General features: G+C 38.4%; 1 protein-coding gene across 1 annotated transcript in view; it reads left to right on the top strand.

Annotated features, from left to right (window-relative positions):
• Positions 1-11,947: 11,947 nt before the first annotated feature.
• LOC140724592 (spermatogenesis-associated protein 16-like) overlaps positions 11,948-19,852 on the top strand; it is a 93,788-nt gene continuing 85,883 nt past the window's right edge. The window contains exons 1-2 of the mRNA XM_073039018.1: positions 11,948-12,075; positions 13,116-13,749. Coding sequence (XP_072895119.1) covers positions 11,948-12,075; positions 13,116-13,749 — 762 coding nt within the window. The remainder of the gene's footprint in view (positions 12,076-13,115; positions 13,750-19,852) is intronic.

Here is a 19,852-nt window from a genome sequence, read left to right as displayed (position 1 = left end):
TGATAAGGTGCTAAATTGGATCAGCAAATTTACTGATGATACAAAGATTGGAGGTGTAGTGGACAGTGAGGAAGGTTTTCAAAGTTTGCAGAGGGATCTGGACCAGCTGGAAAAATGGGCTAAAAAATGGCACATGGAGTTTAATACGGAGGTCTCAAGATGGCGCTCATGGAGTAAACTGCTTCTAGGCTTTGTTCCAAACCTTTTACATCTTTTTAACCTACAAACACCCCTTAAAGGATCTTCTTATACTTATTCTAAAGGGGTCTAAACATACAGAATTTTTCTTTTTAACTATTTGAATTATTCTCAACTTGCTGAAATGTCTAGAGCAAAAGAATCGAAACAGACGAAAGAACCGATAACTTTAGAAACAATTGTGAAGCTTATAGAAGACAAATTTGAAGAACTGGAGAGAAAAATAACCGTAAAGCTTTTTCGGTTTGATGAGTGTTTGAAACTGGTTGAAGAAAAGCTCCAGACACTTTCACTGGAATCACAAAAACAACAAGCAAGTATTTTGGCTCTTGAAGAAGCCGCTCGCAAGAAAGATCGTATAATTGAAAAAATACAAGAAGAGCAAACTTCAACTTCTCAACAGATGGATCGTTATAAAGTTAAAATTACTGATTTGGAAAATCGCTCTCGAAGACAAAATCTTCGATTAATTGGGATTCCGGAAAAATTTGAGAGCGGTGATCTTACCGTTTTCTTCTCTAAATTTCTAATGGATGTCTTGGGTCCAGAGGTACTGGACTCTCTCCCGGTAATCGATCGGGCACACCGTGTCTCCCGTTTTCAGTCTGATTCAAGTTTGAAACCACGACATGTAATTCTTCAGATCCATTACCCTCATATCAAAGAACGTTTGATTCGGGCGGCTCGAAAAAAGGGTATGATCAGCTATCAAGAGTTTAAATTTCGCATTCTGGAAGATTATAGCCCTGAAGTCTTAAGGGCAAGAATGGCTTTTAGATCGGTTATGTCGAAATTTCACCAGAAAGGCTGCAAGCAAGCACTGTTATTTCCAGCACACTTGAGAGTCACTCTTGAGGACGGAACTTTTCGGCTGTTTAAATCTCCAGCGGATGCTCAAAGTTTCCTGGAACAATGACATTCTATCGGGCTGACTAATGTAATTTAGCGAATAGATTTGGATCTGTTACAGAATGATGTTTGGTTTTTTTTTGGGTATGGCTTACATGTATTTCTTATATACTGTTAAAGCACTTTTTGCTGGGTTTATTTTGACTTTATTATTTTTCCATATTATTAATCTATTAGCGTTGAAAATAACTTATTAGGGTTTTTTTCCTTTTTGCTTTTCTTTTTAAGCTGATATACACTTGTTTATACTCTTAACATTTAAATATTAAGATTTTTTAAAAATAATAAAATGTCGTTTCTTCTTCCCGACAGACTTTAGTGCTTGGAACGTCATATCTGTTTTGATGTGTTTGAAAGTTTTTAACTTTCATTTAAAATACCAATCCAGTATTAGTCATTTATGGGTTTTATCATTTTAATTCTTTTTTAACCCTTTTGTTTATATACATTTATAATACTAATTTTATATTTTAACTTTTGTTACACCAACCCTCTCTTATAATGTGGGTTGTTTGTATTTTTTTTTTAACTTTGTTGTGTCTGAGTTGCCGTCTTGAGACACGGGGGTAATTTTAGTATTAGATTACTTGCCTCTTTTTGGCTTTTTTCCTGGGGTTTTGAGGGTGGAGGGAGGGGGCTTTTTCTTTTTTCTTTTCTTTTTGCTTGCTTTCTGCTTAGTTTTATTTCATGGGCTTATATGAAACTACAAAAATGGTCACAGTGCCGTGACTTCCGGTTTCTCCTTGAACTTACTTCCTTCTTCCGGGTTCATGAGTTCACTTTTTTTTCAAACTTATGTGTTAATTGTAATAAATATTGTCAATATGGATAGGACTATTAACTTTGTTTCTTGGAATACTAATGGTTTAAATCATCCGATCAAACGGAAAAAAACAATCAAAGTATTCCATAGAATGAATGCTAATGTTATTTTTGTACAAGAGACTCATGTAAGGAAGGTGGATAGTCAACGGTTGTTTAGGTTTTGGAAGGGCCAACAGTATCACTCAAATTCGCAAGCCAAAGTAAGAGGTGTTTCCATTTTTATAGATTCATCAACTTCTTTTATACATCATGAAACAATTTCAGATCCGCAAGGAAGATTTTTGCTTATTACTGGTCTACTTTTTAATCAAAAAGTTGTTTTAGTTAATGTTTATGCTCCAAATACTGATTGTCCTGAATTTTTTAAATGTTTATTTACATCCTTTCCTAATTTGAATCAATATAGATTGATAATGGGTGGGGATTTTAACTGTTGTTTAAACCCTTTGATGGATAGATCCAAGCCCACCCAAACTCTTCCGAATAAATCGGCTTCTCTCATTAACTCTTTTATGATTGATTCAGCTATTTGTGAAATTTGGCGTTTTTTACACCCTAATGACAAAGAGTTTTCATACTTTTCCCATGTTTACCATAATTACTCAAGAATTGATTACTTTTTCATTGATCACCATTTACTTACAGATGTTATAGATTGTAAATATGACTCTATTACCATATCTGATCATGCACCTTTGAAGTTATCTATTAAGATGACGGATTCATATATTAATACTAAAGGTTGGAGGTTTAATCCTGTTTTATTGCAGGATTCTGACTTTGTCAACTTTATTAAACAGCAAATTGATTTGTTTTTCTCAACAAATTCTACAGCAGAGATCTCTAGTGGAACTTTGTGGGATACTTTTAAGGCATATATTCGTGGACAGATTATTTCATATTCTGCTGGAGTTAGGAAACGAACTAATTCTAAAATATTAACACTAGTTGATAAAATCAAAGCAATTGACAAGATTTATTCAATGACCCCTAGCAAAGAACTTTATAAAGAAAGAGTGGAACTTCAAATGGAGCACAGCTTACTATTATCCTCCTCGATTGAAAGTCAGTTAATTAAATCAAAAGCCCAATTCTATATATATGGAGATAAGTCTGGTAAATTACTAGCTAACCAATTGAAAATTGCTTCGGATAAACGACAGACTACTAGGATTCGTAAACAAGATGGTACCTTGACGATTGATCACAAAGAGATAAATAAAGCCTTTCAAGATTTTTATAATTCCTTATATCAATCAGAATGTACTAAGGACTCTTCTATAATAAATGAATTTTTAAGGAAATTGAATATTCCAAAAGTAACTGTTGAGGATAGTGTATTTTTGGATACACCTATTACGGAGTCTGAAATAGAAAAGGCTATTTTTTCAATGAATTCGGGTAAAGCTTCTGGTCCAGATGGTTTTTCTACAGAATTTTTTAAATCTTCTTCTTCCATACTTTCTCCTTGGCTTTGTAAAATTTTTAAAGATGCATTAATAGGTAAACTACCACAATCTTTTTATGAAGCTTCTATTTCTTTAATTCTTAAAAAAGATAAAGACCCTACTGAATGCGCATCCTATCGGCCTATATCCTTGTTGAATACGGATTTTAAGATTTTTAGTAAAATTTTGGCTATTAGATTAGAAAATATATTACCTCGAATTATTTCTGAAGATCACATTGGATTTATTAAAAATCGCTATTCATCTTTTAACATTAGAAAATTAATTAATATTATTTATACCTCTTCATCTAAAATACCAGAATGTGTCATTTCTTTAGATGCTGAAAAAGCATTTGATAGAGTCGAATGGCCATATTTATTTAATACAATGCAACATTTTAATTTTAGTTCAAAATTTATATCATGGATTAAATTAATATACCATAAACCCTTAGCTTCGGTTTTTACCAATAATCAAAGATCCCCTTTTTTTCAGCTATTTCGTGGTACAAGGCAAGGTTGTCCTTTAAGTCCTTTATTATTTGACATTGCTTTAGAACCCTTGGCTATAGCTATTCGTGAATCACCCAATATTTTCGGTATTACCCGTGGGGAGACGACGTATAAGGTATCATTATATGCGGATGACTTGTTATTATATATATCTGACCCTGAAAGATCTATTCCTGCTATTTCTTCTTTGCTCGCTCAATTTAGTAACTTTTCTGGTTATAAATTGAATTTTAATAAGAGTGAACTATTTCCATTAAATATGCATGTTCCAATTTATAATCATGTACCATATAGAATTGTTACAGATTATTTTACTTATTTAGGTATTAAAATTACTAAAAAACATAAAGATTTATTTAAAATTAATTTTCTACCTTTAATCGATCAAATTAAGCAACTTGCTAATAGGTGGTCTCCTTTATCTTTGTCTTTGGTAGGCAGAGTTAATGCCATTAACCTAAATTTTTATATTTATTTCAAGCATCACCAATTTTTATTCCTAAATCTTTTTTTGATATGGTTGACTCTAAAATACCTTCTTATTTGTGGCAGAACAAAAATCCTAGACTAGGCAAAAAATATTTACAGAAGCCTAAGAAGGAGGGCGGCTTGGCTCTACCAAACTTAAGATTTTACTATTGGGCAGTTAATATACGGTATTTAATATTCTGGACACAAGAATCGACTACAGCTGCTTGCCCACAATGGGTAAATTTGGAATGTAAATCTGTGCAAGATTTTTCACTGATCTCAATCTTAGGATCTTCACTTCCTTTTTCGTTATTCAAAATGAATAAACAGATAACTAATCCCATAGTCAAGTATACATTACGAATTTGGTTTCAATTTCGTAAATTTTTTGGCTTGAATAAGTTTATGCTGTCATGTCCTATAATATTTAACTACTTCTTGCGGCCTTCATCTATAGATCAAGCTTTTCTTTTATGGAAAACAAAAGGTATAATATGTTTTCGTGATCTGTTTTTGGATGATAACATTATGTCCTTTGAACAGCTATCTAATATAATTTACCTAAAACCCATTTTTTTAGATATTTGCAAGTCAGAAACTTTCTGTATAATGAATTAAAGTCTTTTTCGAAAGAATGTCCATTGGACATTACAGAAAGAATTTTAGCCCTCAATCCTTGTCAAAAGGGTTTAGTAGCTATCATTTACAATATGATTATGAGTGTACAGCCAGATGTATCAGAAAAAATTAAGAAGGAATGGCAAGAAGAATTGCATTGTCCTATATCTACTGAGCAATGGGAAAAATTTTTATCATTGGTAAATTCGTCCTCTATTTGTGCTAAACATGCCCTAATACAATTTAAGGTTGTACATAGAGCTCACATGTCTAAAGATAAACTTGCTCGATTTTATTCTTATGTTAATTCAACCTGTGACAGATGTCATTCTGATGTTGCTTCATTGACTCATATGTTTTGGTCTTGTCCTTGTTTACAAAATTATTGGAAAGATATTTTTAATATTATTTCAAGAGTTTTAAATATCAATTTCCAACCGCATCCTTTTACTGCAATTTTTGGTTTACCAATGATAGATAATAATCGTCTATCCGCTTCATCTCAACAAATGATTGCATTTGTTACATTAATGGCTAGAAGATCTATTTTACTGAATTGGAAAGAAATTAGCCCTCCAACTGTATTTCAGTGGTTTTCTCAAACTATTTCTTGTTTGAGTTTAGAAAAAATTAGAAGCGTGGTTTTTGATTCTTCAGTTAAATTTGAGGAAACTTGGAGACCATTTATTCAACATTTTCATATGAGTTAAATGGTCTGATCCTAAACCTTACTGTTATTATCCTTAATTATTTGGATGGAGGTTCGGAGTTATCGGCACTACTATATGTATTTAACATTATGCAATTGCCCATGTTGGTTAGTTTTTTTTTAAAGTTTTCTTTTAGTTTTTTGGGGTTTTTTTTCTCTCTTTTTTGATTCTTTTACATTAATACTATGAGTTTGGGAGGCCTTATATATTGATGATTACATATTTGATTGTCTATTTAAACTATTAATTATGTACTCTCAAACGTTTTGTATTCATATTTCACTTATGTTTTTCTTAAAATTAATAAAAAGATTTAAAAAGAAAGAAAGAAGGAGTTTACTACAGACAAGTGTGAGGTATTGCACTTTGGAAGGAAAAACCAAGGTGGAACATACAAGGTAAATGGTAGGGCACTGAGGAGTGCAGTAGAACAGAGGGATCTAGGAATACGGATACAAAATTCCTTTAAAGTGACGTCCCATCTAGATAAGGTAGTAAAGAGAGCTTTTGGTACATTGGCCTTTATAATCAAAGTATTGAGTATAAGAGTTGGAATGTTATGGTGAGGTTGTATAAGGCATTGGTGAGACCAAATTTGGAGTATTGTGTGCAGTTTTGGTCACCGAATTACAGGAAGGATATTAATAAGATTGAAAGAGTGCAGAGAAGGTTTACAAGGATGTTGCCGGGACTTGAGAAACTGAGTTACAGAGAAAGGTTGAATAGGTTTATTCCCTGGAGCGGAGAAGAATGAGGGGAGACTTGATAGAGGTATGTAAAATTATGATGGGTATAGATAGAGTGAATGCAAGCAGGCTTTTTCCACTGAGACTAGGGGAGAAAAAAACCAGAGGACATGGGTTAAGGATGAAGAGGGAGAAGTTTAAAGAGAACATTAGGGGGGGCTTCTTCACACAAGAGAGTGGTGGGAGTGTGGAATGAGCTGCCAAATGAAGTGGTAAATGCAGGCTCACTTTTAACATTTAAGAAAAACTTGGACAGGTACATGGATGAGAGGTGTATGGAGGGATATGATCCAGGGTGCAGGTCAGTGGGACTAGGCAGAAAAATGGTTTGGCACAGCCAAGAAGGGCCAAAAGGCCTGTTTCTGTGCTGTAATGTTCTATGGTTCTATAATGAAGAGATGAATATTTCATTGCTCACCAACACCAAGCTTGTAATAAGTCTGATCGAAATGTACCTGCTTACTTCTATTTGATAGGAGGATTTTGAAGTTGAATATCTCTTCGGAGAAATTCAATTTTATAATACTGTTGCAGACCACCTGGTTTCCTCCCTCCTCCAACCAGGTACATTAACCTTACTGTCTGATCACTCTGATCTCCAGATTACTGATGTTTAGTGATGTTGTGGGTATGTCAAATATATAACCCTTCTCACTCATCATATTGTGAGTATTGTATTGCAGCCTGATGTAATTTGACCCCTATATTTTCATGTCTGTTAATCACATATATGATAATCTGGCTGATTTACCAGGTTATGTTGATATTCAAATATGTGCAAATATGAGGTCCCAAGATTCACTGATAATCAGCCTATGCCATGAATTTTAATTTAGATTACATGGCACAAAAGCAGTTTATTAATTGTAACCAAATTCAAACCAAAATACCCTTTTGTGTTAAATTGATTCAAATCTATATAATGGTTGGGAATGCAAAAATTTGCCAACTTTTAAGAAACATTCTGAGGTTGTGAGTCCATTTAACATTCATACTTTTTGAATTAAGTCCAAAACAAACTATCATTTTGATTATTCCCAATAATAAATCAGCACTCACACAGACAAGTCATTATGAACAAGAAAATCTTCTCTGAGATTACAGAGGGTTAACAGCTTTCAACACGATGCAGTGAAGTGACTTAGAACTGAACATATAATAAATACTTTTTCAAGAACTCGGGTGCAATTTGACAATCTGGATAACCTTTAATTACACTTGTTCTGTTTAGTCTTTCCCACTGTAGGTGAAAAAGATATCTAGCCAGTTTGTCAGTTCCTGTTCACTCACTCTCTTCCTCATGTTACTCAAAAAGGAACTCAAGCCTTTTTAAAACTTCAGAATATTGTCTGTTCAGAACTAAAATATTGCAGGAATATTCAATTTTTCAAGAAGTGTACTGTATACCTTTAGATATCTCTGTATACCCAGACTTTAGCAGGTTTCTCCATTACTAATATCTGATCTGTAACAGAATGGGTCAGGTCACAGATCTCTCAATGGGTGAGCATCTGGGGGACAGTGAGCACCACTCCCTGGCCTTTAGCTTTATCAGGAAAAGGATAGAATCAGAGAGGACAGGAAAATTTTTAATTGGGGAAGGGCAAATTATGAGGCTATAAGGCTAGAACTTGCGGGTGTGAATTGGGATGATGTTTTTGCAGGGAAATATACAATGGACATGTGGTCGATGTTTAGGGATCTCTTGCAGGATGTTAGGGATAAATTTGTCCCAGTGGGGAAGATAAAGAATGGAAGGGTGAAGGAACCATGGGTGACAAGTGAGGTGGAAAATCTAATTAGCTGGAAGAAGGTTTAGGAAGCAAGGATCAGATGGGGCTATTGAGGAATATAGGGGAGCAAGAAAGGAGCTTAAGAAGGGGCTGAGGAGAGCAAGAAGGGGGCATGAGAAAGCCTTGGTGAGTAGGGTAAAGGAAAACCCCAAGGCATTCTTCAATTATGTGAAGAACAAAAGGATGACAGGGGTGAAGGTAGGACCGATTAAAGGTAAAGGTGGGAAGATGTGCCTGGAGGCTGTGGAAGTGAGTGAGGTCCTCAATGAATACTTCTCTTCCGTATTCACCAGTGAGAGGGAACTTGATGACAGTGAGGACAATATGAATGAGGTTGAAGTTCTGGAGCATGGTGATATTAAGGGACAGGAGGTGTTGGATTTGTTAAAATACATTAGGATGGATAAGTCCCCGGGGCCTGACGGAATATTCCCCAGGCTGCTCCACGAGGCGAGGGAAGAGATTCCTTCTGGCTAGGATCTTTATGTCCTTGTTGTCCATGGGAATGGTACCGGAGGATTGGAGGGAGGCGAATGTTGTCCCCTTGTTCAAAAAAGGTATTAGGGATAGTCCGGGTAATTATCGACCAGTGAGCCTTACATCTGTGGTGGAAAAGCTTTTGGAAAAGATTCTTAGAGATAGGATCTATGGGCATTTAGAGAATCATGGTCTGATCAGAGACAGTCAGCATGGCTTTGTGAAGGGCAGATTGTGTCTAACAAGCCTGTTAGAATTCTTTGGGGAGGTGACCAGACACTTAGATGAGGGTAGTGTAGTGGATGTGATCTACATGGATTTTAGTAAGGCATTTGATAAGGTTCCACATGGTAGGCTTATTCAGAAAGTCAGAAGGCATGGGATCCAGGGAAGTTTGGCCAGGTGGATTCAGAATTGGCTTGCCTGCAGAAGGCAGAGGGTTGTGGTGGAGGGAGTACATTCAGATTGGAGGGTTGTGACTTGTGGTGTCCCACAAGGATTGGTTCTGGGACCCCTACTTTTTGTGATTTTTATTAACGACCTGGATGTGGGGGTAGAAGGGTGGATTGGCAAGTTTGCAGACGACACAAAGGTTGGTGGTGTTGTGGATAATGTAGAGGATTGTCGAAGATTGCAGAGAGACATTGATAGGATGTGGGAGTGGGCTGAGAAGTGGCAGATGGAGTTCAACTTGGAGAAGTGTGAGGTGGTACACTTTGGAAGGACAAACTCCAAGGCAGATTACAAAGTAAATGGCAGGATATTTGGTAGTGTGGAGGAGCAGAGGGATCTGGGGCTACATGTCCACAGATCCCTGAAGGTTGCCTCACAGGTAAATAGGGTAGTTAAGAAAGCTTATGGGGTGTCGAGGGATGGAGTTTAAGGGCGGCGAGGTAATAATGCACCTCTATAAAACTCTAGTTAGGCCACACTTGGAGTACTGTGTCCAGTTCTGGTCACCTCACTATAGGAAGGATGTGGAAGCACTGGAAAAGGTACAGAGGAGATTTACCAGGATGCTGTCTGGTTTAGAGAGTATGCATTATGATAGATTAAGGGAGCTAGGGCTTTACTCTTTGGAGAGGAGGAGGAGGATAAGAGGAGACATGATAGAAGTATACAAGATATTAAGAGGAATAAATAGAGCGGACAGCCAGCACCTTTTCCCCAGGGCACAACTGCTCAATACAAGAGGACGTGGCTTTAAGGTAAGGGGTGGGAAGTTCAAGGGGGATATTAGTGGAAGGTTTTTTACTCAGAGAGTGGTTGGTGCGTGGAATGCACTGCCTGAGTCTGTGGTGGAGGCAGATACACTAGTGAAATTTAAGAGACTACTAGACAGGTATATGGAGGAATTTAAGGTGGGGGGGATATATGGGAGTCAGGGTTTAAGGGTTGGCACAACATTGTGGGCCGAAGGGCCTGTACAGTGCTGTACCATTCTATGTTCTAACATAGATTAACCCTGTTTCCCACAATCACAGGCAATGTATCTTCCTTCCTACAATTAACACTCTCTCCTCATAGCATACTTACAGGGTACAAGGAAGGATAAATGAAGAGAGTGCACCCTGCAGAAGGTAGAAAGGGATGGTCCTGTAGCGCAGTTAGAAATTGGCTGGATTGGATGGCTTTGTTGGTAAAAATAAAATAATAATTCAGTGCCAGAAGATGTAGAATCCATGTGGGTAGAGTTAGAAATTGCAGGGGTAAAAAGACTGTGATGGAGTTATATGTAGGCCTCTGAACAGTAGCCAGGATGATGGGTCCAAATTACGAAAGGATATAAAAAAGGCATGTAAAAATGGTAATGATCTGATGAGATTTCAATGTGCAGGGAGATTGGGAAAATAGGGTTGATGCTGGATCCCAGCGGAAGGTATTTGAAGAATGCTTATTAGATACCTTTTAGAGCAGTGTGTGGTTGAGTCCACAAAGGAAAAGACAATTCTAGATCTGGGCGTTGTGTAATGAACCAGATATGATGAGGGAGCTTAAAGTATAGGAACCCTGAGGATATAGTAATTTTAATATGATAGAATTCACCCTGCAGTTTGAGAGGGAGAAGCTGTCTCATCCATAGTGAATAAGTATTGATGATGAAACATATCCATTCCTGCCTGAGAAGCGACTTAGATCCACTCCAATTTGCCTACTACAGCAACAGGTCCACAGCAGATGCCATCTCATTGGCTCTTCACTCAACCATGGAACATATAGACTTCAAGGGTGTACACCTGGATACACTTCATCAATTGCAGCACAGTATTCAATTCAATATCATTATCCCCTCAAAACTAATCAATAAGCTCCTAGACCTTGGCCTCAATGCCTCCTTGTGCAATTGGATCCTTGATTTCCTCACTTGTAGACCACAGTCATTTTGGATTGGCAACAACATCTTCTCCAGATCTCCATCAGCACAGGTGCAGCCCCTGCACTACTTGCTTTACACTTATGACAGTATGGCTAAGTTCAGCTCCAAAGTTATATTCAAATTTGCTGACATCACCACTGTTAAAGGCTAAATCAAGATGGTGACAAATCAGCATATTGTAGCGAGATTGACAATCTGGCTGAGTGCTCCCGTAACAACAACCTCTTACATAATGTCCGTAAGAACAAGGAGATGATTATTGACTTTAGAGGGGTAAAAACAGAGGTCCATGAGCTAGTCCTCATTGGAAGGATCAAAGGTAGAGAGGGTCAGCAACTTTAAATTTCTTGGTATTATTATTTCAGAGGACCTGTCCTAGGTCCAGCATGTAAGTGCAATTACAAAGAAAGCACAGCAGCACCTCATTAGGAGTTTGCAGAAAATAAAGTGAACCATTTTGCCAGTCAGCTTGGAGGCCGGGCATATTTAAAGCGGAGGTTGATACGTTCTTAATTAGTAAGGGTATCAACAGGTATTGGAGAGGATTGAGAGGACAATAAATCAGCCAATTTGGAATGATGAGGCAGATGCAATGAGCTGAATGGTCTAATTCTACTTCCATGTCTTGTGGTCTTATGATGGCAGGGGAGGATTTGACTGGTAGTGGGACTGAGTTGCAGCTGGTGGGAATGACACAATAATGTGCTTGATTCAGAGACTGGTGGGGAGCAGATAATGATCAAGGATTGATATCTTCTCTGTTTGTGGCAACATATGGTGAAAGAATAAGTGTAGGAAATGGGAGTTACAGGCAAGGGCTTTACCAGCCACAGTGGAGGGAAGGCTATGTGTCCTGAAAAATGGGGCTATTTCAGATATCTCGAAATGGAAATTCTCATTTTGAGAGAACAGTTGCAACAGAGGTGGAGCAACTAAGAGAAAGGGATGAAGTCCTCATGAAAGACAAGGTGGGAGGCAGTGTTGTCTTGTTAGTTATGGAAGTCGGTGGGTTAATAGTAAATGTAAGTGGAAAATCTGTCTCCAAGGACAAAACAATCCAAGTGAATTTGAGGGCCAGCTGTAAGTTAATATGAAAGTTGATTAAAATTGGCATGTTCTGTACTGGTGGAGGCAACAACAATACAATCTGTGATGTATACAAGAGGAAGAACTTGGGAAAAATTGCAGAGTAAGTTTGAAACAAAGACTGCTTCATGTTGCCAACGGAATGGCAGATTTAGATCAGCTTATGTAAGTGTCTATGGCTACGTCTTTGATTTTCAGAAAGCGAGGGGGAATCAAAAGGGAAGTTGTTCAGAGTGAGAGCAAGTTCAGCCAGGTAGAGAAGGGTGCTAGTAGAGAGGGTCCATGTTCTAGAAAGAAACAAAGGGTTCTGAAAGCTTTCCTGATGGGCAACAGAAGTGTATAGCAACTGGACATTCTGAGTAAAGATGAGGCATCTTACTAGATGACACTTTAAGGCTTAAGTACCTATAATTCCTGTGTGTGGTAATTTGCCTATTGACATAAGGGCCTTTTATCTTATGCAGTAATCAAAGCTATGCTTTCAGCCATCTGAATTGCAGTTACAGTTGTGGGTGCTCATGCTATAATGGAGTTTGCAGAACTACACAACACTCAGTACATCCTGGCTGGTTTGCATATGTGTTAACTGGTTTGGCCACTGCTTCCATGAATGCGCTCCATGTTCTGCACAATCCTGTGCTAATTCGGTACTGGACTCCTTCATGCTTGAACTCCTTAATGTTTCTTTGTAGGAATTTTGGCAAGGTCCACATTCTTGCTTTGTTTAAAGACTTACTTGACTGACATCTTTGCCCTTCGTTGTCCATTTTTCAAATGTCAATCTAAATTTGTGATTTCTCTTCATCTTCAGTATATTTTAGTATAAGTTGTTATTGTAGCCTCCAAAGATTTTTAATTAGATTCTGATACAATTATGTGATTGAAAATTGTGTGCATTTCTGAGTAAATGCTAATTGTTAAAAATTTGCACACTTTATTTAGGTATCGATGGTTGGATATGGCTTCTATAATTCTGAAAGTTTCAGATGGAAATCAGAACGTTGTTCTCAATACTAAAACTGCAAAAGAAGCGGGTGCTATTAATTTATCTCAGAATAATACTTTGGATGATGCAGAGGATCTTCCAATACCTTCTAATGGGAATGACAAGGCTTGTAACAAGAAACCAGAATGCTATTTGAATCAGAGGATGACACATACAAGAAAAGTCAAGCTGAAGAGAAAGAGTACATTGGACAGTTTAGGGATCAAAAGAAAAGTGGAAAATGAGGAAAAATGCATCAACAAAAAGGAACCAAAAATTGTTGAACATCAGAATCCACCAGCCATTCACTCACTTAGTCGTGTACCCTTAAAAAGTGTAATGGATGTCGAAATGAAATTGGTTTATGTTGATGAACAACAAATAATGTATGAATTTATAGAATCCCTAGAATGCAGAAGTGCTCAGTCAGCATGTGAAGTCACCAAATCAGGAGAATCTGTAAATTCCTGTGCTTTAAATTTGGCACCTCAGATGGATAAATGGCTTGCCAAAGCTTTAAAGGATGCAAGCTTTTACTACCACCAGAAGAAGTATTCAGTAGCAGCAGGACGATTCAAAACAGCATTAGAGGTATTTGTTACTATTTATTTAATATTAATATTTCATTATTTTTTATCATTTATTTTCAGTGCTTGTGGCAGCTGGAAAATAATGTCCCACTGTAGGATGAAAATGCCAGTATTTCCTAGCTTTACAATTGACATTACCCTGTCTTTTACACAACAGCTCCAGGATTTTAATTCATCTTATATAAATATGTACTTCTCAAACTGCATTGCCATTGTTTCATAGGGTGTACTCTGACACTGGTGTTAAGCATGAAAGCACAAAGTTCTCAAAATGGGAATCCACTGATCCAACTGCACTTGCGAGATGTTTCCCATAGATTCCAATAGAACATAATGCTTCTGAAGGAACACACACAAAACACTGGAGGAACTCAGCAGGCCAGGCAGCATCTGTGGAAAAGAGTACAGTTGAAGATTTGGGCTGAAACCTTCAGCAGGGCTAGAGGAAAAAAGATGAGGAGTAGAGTTAAAAGATGGGGGGAGGGAGAAACACAAAGTGATAGGTGAAACTGGGAGGGGGAGAAGTGAAGTAAAGAGCTAGGAGGTTGATTGGTAAAAGAGATACTGGGCTGGAAAAGAGGGAATCTAATAGGAGGGGTCAGAAGGCCAAGGAAGAAAGAAAATGGGGGAGGAGCACCAGAAGGAGGCGATGAGCAGGCAAGGAGGTAAGGTGAGAGAGTGATAAGGGGATGGGGAATAATAAAGGAGAAGGGGTGGGGGGTCATTACTGGAAGTTCGAGAAATCAATGTTCATGCCATCAGGTTGAAGGCTACCCAGAAGGATCATAAGGTGTTGTTCCTCCAGCCTGAGTGTGGCCTCATTGCGACAGTAGAGGTCGGCCATGGATTCACATTTTGGAATGGGAATGGGAAAAGAAAATGGAATTAAAATGGGTGGCTATTGGCAGATCCTGCTTCTGCTGGCGGATAGGGCATTGGTACTTGGCAAGGCGGTCTCCCAATCTACGTTGAGTGTCATCAGTATACAGGAGGCCACACCCGGAGCACTGGACACAGTATATGACCCCAACAGATTTACAGGAGAAGTATCCCCTCACCTGGAAGGACTCTGAATGGTAGTGAGGGAAGAGGTGTATGGACAGATGTAGTACTTATTGCACTTTCAAGAATAAATGCCAGGAAAGAGATCAGTGGGGAGGAACAAATGGACAAGGGAATTGTGTAGGGAGTGATCCCTGCAGAAAGTGGGAGGAGGAGGGAAAGATATGCTTGTTTGGGATCTTTTTGGAGATGGAAGAAGTTAAGGAGGAGTAGTGCAACCAGTTTCTGCGAGGCCTTTCAGCCCGGATGCAAGAGGCCATGTACACAGTCGAACACAGTCTGTCTTCAGTTTGCGGGCACGATGGGGTGAGGGTGACCAGTTGAGACATCACACAGGAGAGAAATCCCAGCTTCCCCAAACTTAATGTCAGGCAACTGCAGGTCCGTGACTGCTGCTTGGTAAGTCAGGGCCTCTGGGTCTGTAACTTGGTTGGCTGCCATGCCAGCATAGTCACCCTCTGTGTACGGCTTCAGCAGCTGACCATGAGAGACAATCAACCACAGCATTATTTTTCCCCTTGGTATGTTGTATATCAGTTGTGAACTGGAATATGTCAGCCAGTTGACGTTGCTGCCGAGCAGACCAAGGGTCTGATATTTTGTCCATCGTGTGCATGAACGGTTTGTTGTAAACAAATGCTGTGAAATGGTGACCCTCTTGGAAAAAAATGAAAATGGCAGACAGCCAGATAGAGGCCGTGAAGCTCATGCTCAAACGTGCTATACTTCTTTTCGGGGGATGGAGCTGCTGGCTGAAGAGGCGAAACAGCCAGCACACACCTCTGACCAACTGTTTGTGCACAGCTGGTAGTCCCTAATTGGATTGACATTGGAAAAAAATTAACTTTCGGACTAAATGTGCTGAAAAGTTTTGAATGTGTGGGACCAGGTAATGAGCAGAGGTGATGGCCTCATTAAGGCGTCAGTAATCACCACTTTGGCAGTGACCACCATCAGATTTAGGGACTATATGAGGGGTGAAGCCCAGGGGCTGTTCGACTGGTGTACAATTCTTAGTCTTTCTATGTTGGCAAACCCAGCCCTCGCGGCTGCTAACTTTCCTGGGTCCTGTGGAAATGTGGTGCTCGACCCCATATTTTACAACTGTAGTGGAGAATGTGGGCTTGGTGAGGTTTTGGAAATTATCCACCAGTCAAGTAAACTCACATGTGGTGGTACATGCACTTGACAGAGTCATTGTGGAGAACCTACTGGGGGAGCAGGGTAACGACACAAGGTCCTTGACATCGACAAGCTAGCAGTTCTTAAAATCAACTAACAGTCCTTGGGCACACAGGAAATCTGCACAGAGAAGAGGTCTAGCCACTTTAGCCAGGACAAAGTCCATTGTGTAACATCACACACTGAAACAGAGTGTCACACGTTGTGTCCCGTAAGTGTGGATCCTGCTGCCATTAGCAGCCTCCAGTGAGGTTTTGTTGCTCTCCACCTTCTGATCGATAGGCGATGCTGGATGTACACTCACTTGAACACCTGTGTCACACAGGAAATGTCACCTTGAAAGGGTGTCCATAATGAACAGTAGACGACTCTGGCAGCTGAAACTCATGGTGTTCACAGATCTGTGATGTCCCGATGCGCTGGCACTTTCGAAACGGCAACACAGTTGGCACTTCCTAGTGTTCCTACCAAAGTGAGCATGGTAAAAGCACAGGCCCAACATTGTCTGTTTCACAGCCACGAGCGTGTGTGTGTTGGAGGCCTTGCTGACCAGGCTTATTGAGATAGAGAAAGGAAGAGGAATGCCTAGCTGAGTGTAGACTATCAGCCATTTTAAGCAAGCTCCCTATGGTCCATCACAGTGCATTAGCGAGGGCTGTGCAAACTTGATCAGGAATTTGCTGCATGAAGAGTTCTTTAAAAATAAAACAAGGTTGGTGATTTCGCAGGAGAGACAGTTTCCATAAGCTCCAAAGGCTTAGCATTGCCAAGGCCAGGTAAGGAGAGCAACTGAGACTCCAATAGTCCAAAAGTCTGTAAAAGGTGAGTTTTCAGCAATCAGTATTTATGATGTTCAGATGGGTGTTCAAGCAGACTTACCACTCTCGCCACTGTAGAATTGCTAGGTGACAGTACCACATAGTAGAATTTGGTATCAGTCGTGGAGATTTCTCACAGAGCGAACTGGGCCTCAGCTCGTACAAACCAAGCTTCAGCACTTTGATCCCAAAACTCTGACAGTTTCAAAGCTACTGTGTTGGCTAACATATTCTATAACTCTGGAATCATCCTATCATGTTGGGGTCACCAATGTAGGTTTTTGCAAATAAAACAAAGTGAGGTTTTTTTATGTTTAATGAAACCCGTAACATTTTTATTAAACTCTAGAACCTTAACACAAAAGTTGCTAAAAATCTTTGCATAACCATGTCATCATGTCAGGCCAGCCTCTTAAGTGAAACCTCAAAACAATGTTGGTGGTTGTGAATTATGTACATTTCTCCCAATTACATTACCCTACAATAGCACCCAGAGGTAAACCATTATAGAGATAATATGCAAACTCCATCCAAGGTTAGGATTACACCCAGATCTCTGAAACTGTGAGGCAACAACGCCTACAACTGTTCTGCCTCCTCAACAAAGTTTCCTGCTTTCGTGTTACATGTTAGATGGATTTCTGTCAAATTTTGGTGAATCAGGAGTTATATATATATTTGAAGGTGGTGCCTTCTATCTTTCAACATCAGTATGAATGACTGCTGAATGACTGGAGTGACAATTCTGCCTCTAGATGGCATGATTAATATGTCTCATGGTTTGCTAGCATGTGTATCCAGCAGTTTCCTGTTTTAAATTTCATTCAGAATATCTTAAAATAGTGAGGATTTTTCCCCCTCATACTTCAAAGACTTTCACTGGCATAATTGGTGGCTGTTCCCCTGTAAGAATGTATGGCTCTATAAACTTGGTGCTATGGCCTACTATTTTATCAGCTTGATAGGGTTTTCTTGATATCAATCAAGAAAGGTTCAGTTGAAATTCATCAGAGCTAGCATCGTTATCTGTGAAATAAGTGAATAAGTCACGTACTTGGTGCATGTTGGTAAATTGGCTAAAGTTATCTTTTCTTCAAAACTTGCATTGCAGTTTCTATGCACTGCTGTTAATTAAATCCTTTGAAAAGAAGTGTCTGCTTGTAATTATTTAGATCAATATTTAAGTAAGCTCATCCAGGAATGTGCAAGTAGCTTACTGGTACGAATTGTCATCAGGTCCATTTAAATTTTATTTCAAGTATGTAAAATGAACACTGCTAAGAAACTAACAACATGTGTAGGAGCGGAAAATGCAAGAATACACAGGTCAGGCAACGTTTATGGAGAAAGTAACAAAGTTAACGTTTTGGATGAATGATCTTTCGGAACTGGAGTAGTAGAAATAAAATGAATATTGAGAAAGGGGGTATAAAATTAACAGGAAGTCTGTGGTGTGATGGGGAATTTGAATTTTGCAAGTTGCAATAGCGGTTGCTGAAAGCAGATGAGCATTAAAGGCCATGTTTAGAGTGGCACAAAAAGCACAAGACGAACTAAATCTAAAACAGCAAAAAAGGAGAGGGGGAGAACAATTGAACACAAGATTATATGAAATTGTCAAATTCAGTGATAAATTTATGTCCAGTTGTAAAATGAGCTGCTGTACCTCAAGATAACATTGGCCTTTTACACTGTTCCAATGAAGTTGAAAGGCGAATATGGGGTGGGAGTAGTGGGATGGAGAGTTAAAGTAAGCAGCAACTGGATGTTCATTAAAAATGATCAAAAGTTCCAATTTCATTTAAACCAAAAAGTAAATCTTTTTAGAACATTGCTACTTATTAGTATAGACCTGTAGGTTTAAGTTTTCATATTTAAATGTGCCTTCAAACAACGAGTTCATCCTTCAAGTGAAAAATGTTTTTTCCCACTCACTTTATATCCTTCCACCAATTGCTTTAAATTTTTTATCCTTTGTCAACCTCTCTGCTGAATGAAGTAGTTCCAGTTTGCCAGACTATCCAGTTTTCTAAATTTTCACCTTCGTTATTTCTCTACTCAGCCTCTAATATTCCAGATAAACCAGTCTCAGCCTGACCAATCTCTTCTCAAAAATATCAGTCTGCCTTACATTTTTGTTAATCTCTTTGGAACCCTTAAAAACCCTCTGAGAGAAGAAATTCTTTCTTCCCTCATTCTTAAGTTAGTCCTTCTCAACTGCTAACAAATTTTTATTATGATTGATTCACTTGAGAACTTTAAGTTAAAGAGATGACCAATTTCACTTACATTTTAAGTGCTTCATTACGTGAATGGATATCCTGAACTAATACTTATTTCAATGGTTGCTTCTGATTGCTAACATAAAACAAGTGTTTGGATACAAATACTAATTTCCACATCAAAAGTTGTTTTTGTGTTGTAGTCTGGGTGTCTGTAACATTGTCCAAAATATAACTTAAATGAGTTATAAATAAATGAAATAGACAAATTGTTTTCTTTGTACGGATATTTAAGAGAGTTATATATTTCAAAAGTTTGATCATTCTGTAATATGCTTTTCAAACTTGGCAAAGGATAACATGTTGTTCACTCCATATGGATTTAGTGTAACAAGGCTCAATCACATTCAATCAACTGTGTTTGACATCAATGGATATTGAATATTTTATGTAACATATATTCTCATTTTGGCATGAATTCCACATGTTGCATATCTCAATGCATGTCAAAGTTAGGTAAAATATCTTCTGTTATACAAGAATATCAGCTTGTGTGGATGTCCACAAGTTAAAATCCTAAATTGGTGCAAGGCCAATTTGGATGGCATTATAGACAGCAACTTCCAAAAGTTGATCCAGGAAGTTGTTTGCAGGTAAAGGGACACCTTGCAAGTGGGAGACTTTTAAAGAGTAAGGCAGCAAGAGCAGGGAATGATCCCTTGAGGAATGTAGGGGAGTAAAATTAAGCGACAAAAAGGGTATATGAGGTAGTCTTGGCAGAAAAGATAAAGGAGAATGCAAAGAGATTCTACTAGTATAC

Source organism: Hemitrygon akajei, chromosome 3 (assembly GCF_048418815.1).
Source record: "Hemitrygon akajei chromosome 3, sHemAka1.3, whole genome shotgun sequence".
Lineage (NCBI taxonomy): Eukaryota > Metazoa > Chordata > Chondrichthyes > Myliobatiformes > Dasyatidae > Hemitrygon > Hemitrygon akajei.
The sequence above is the reverse complement of the archived record's forward strand: the minus strand, read 5'-3'. Positions and strand labels throughout refer to the sequence as shown.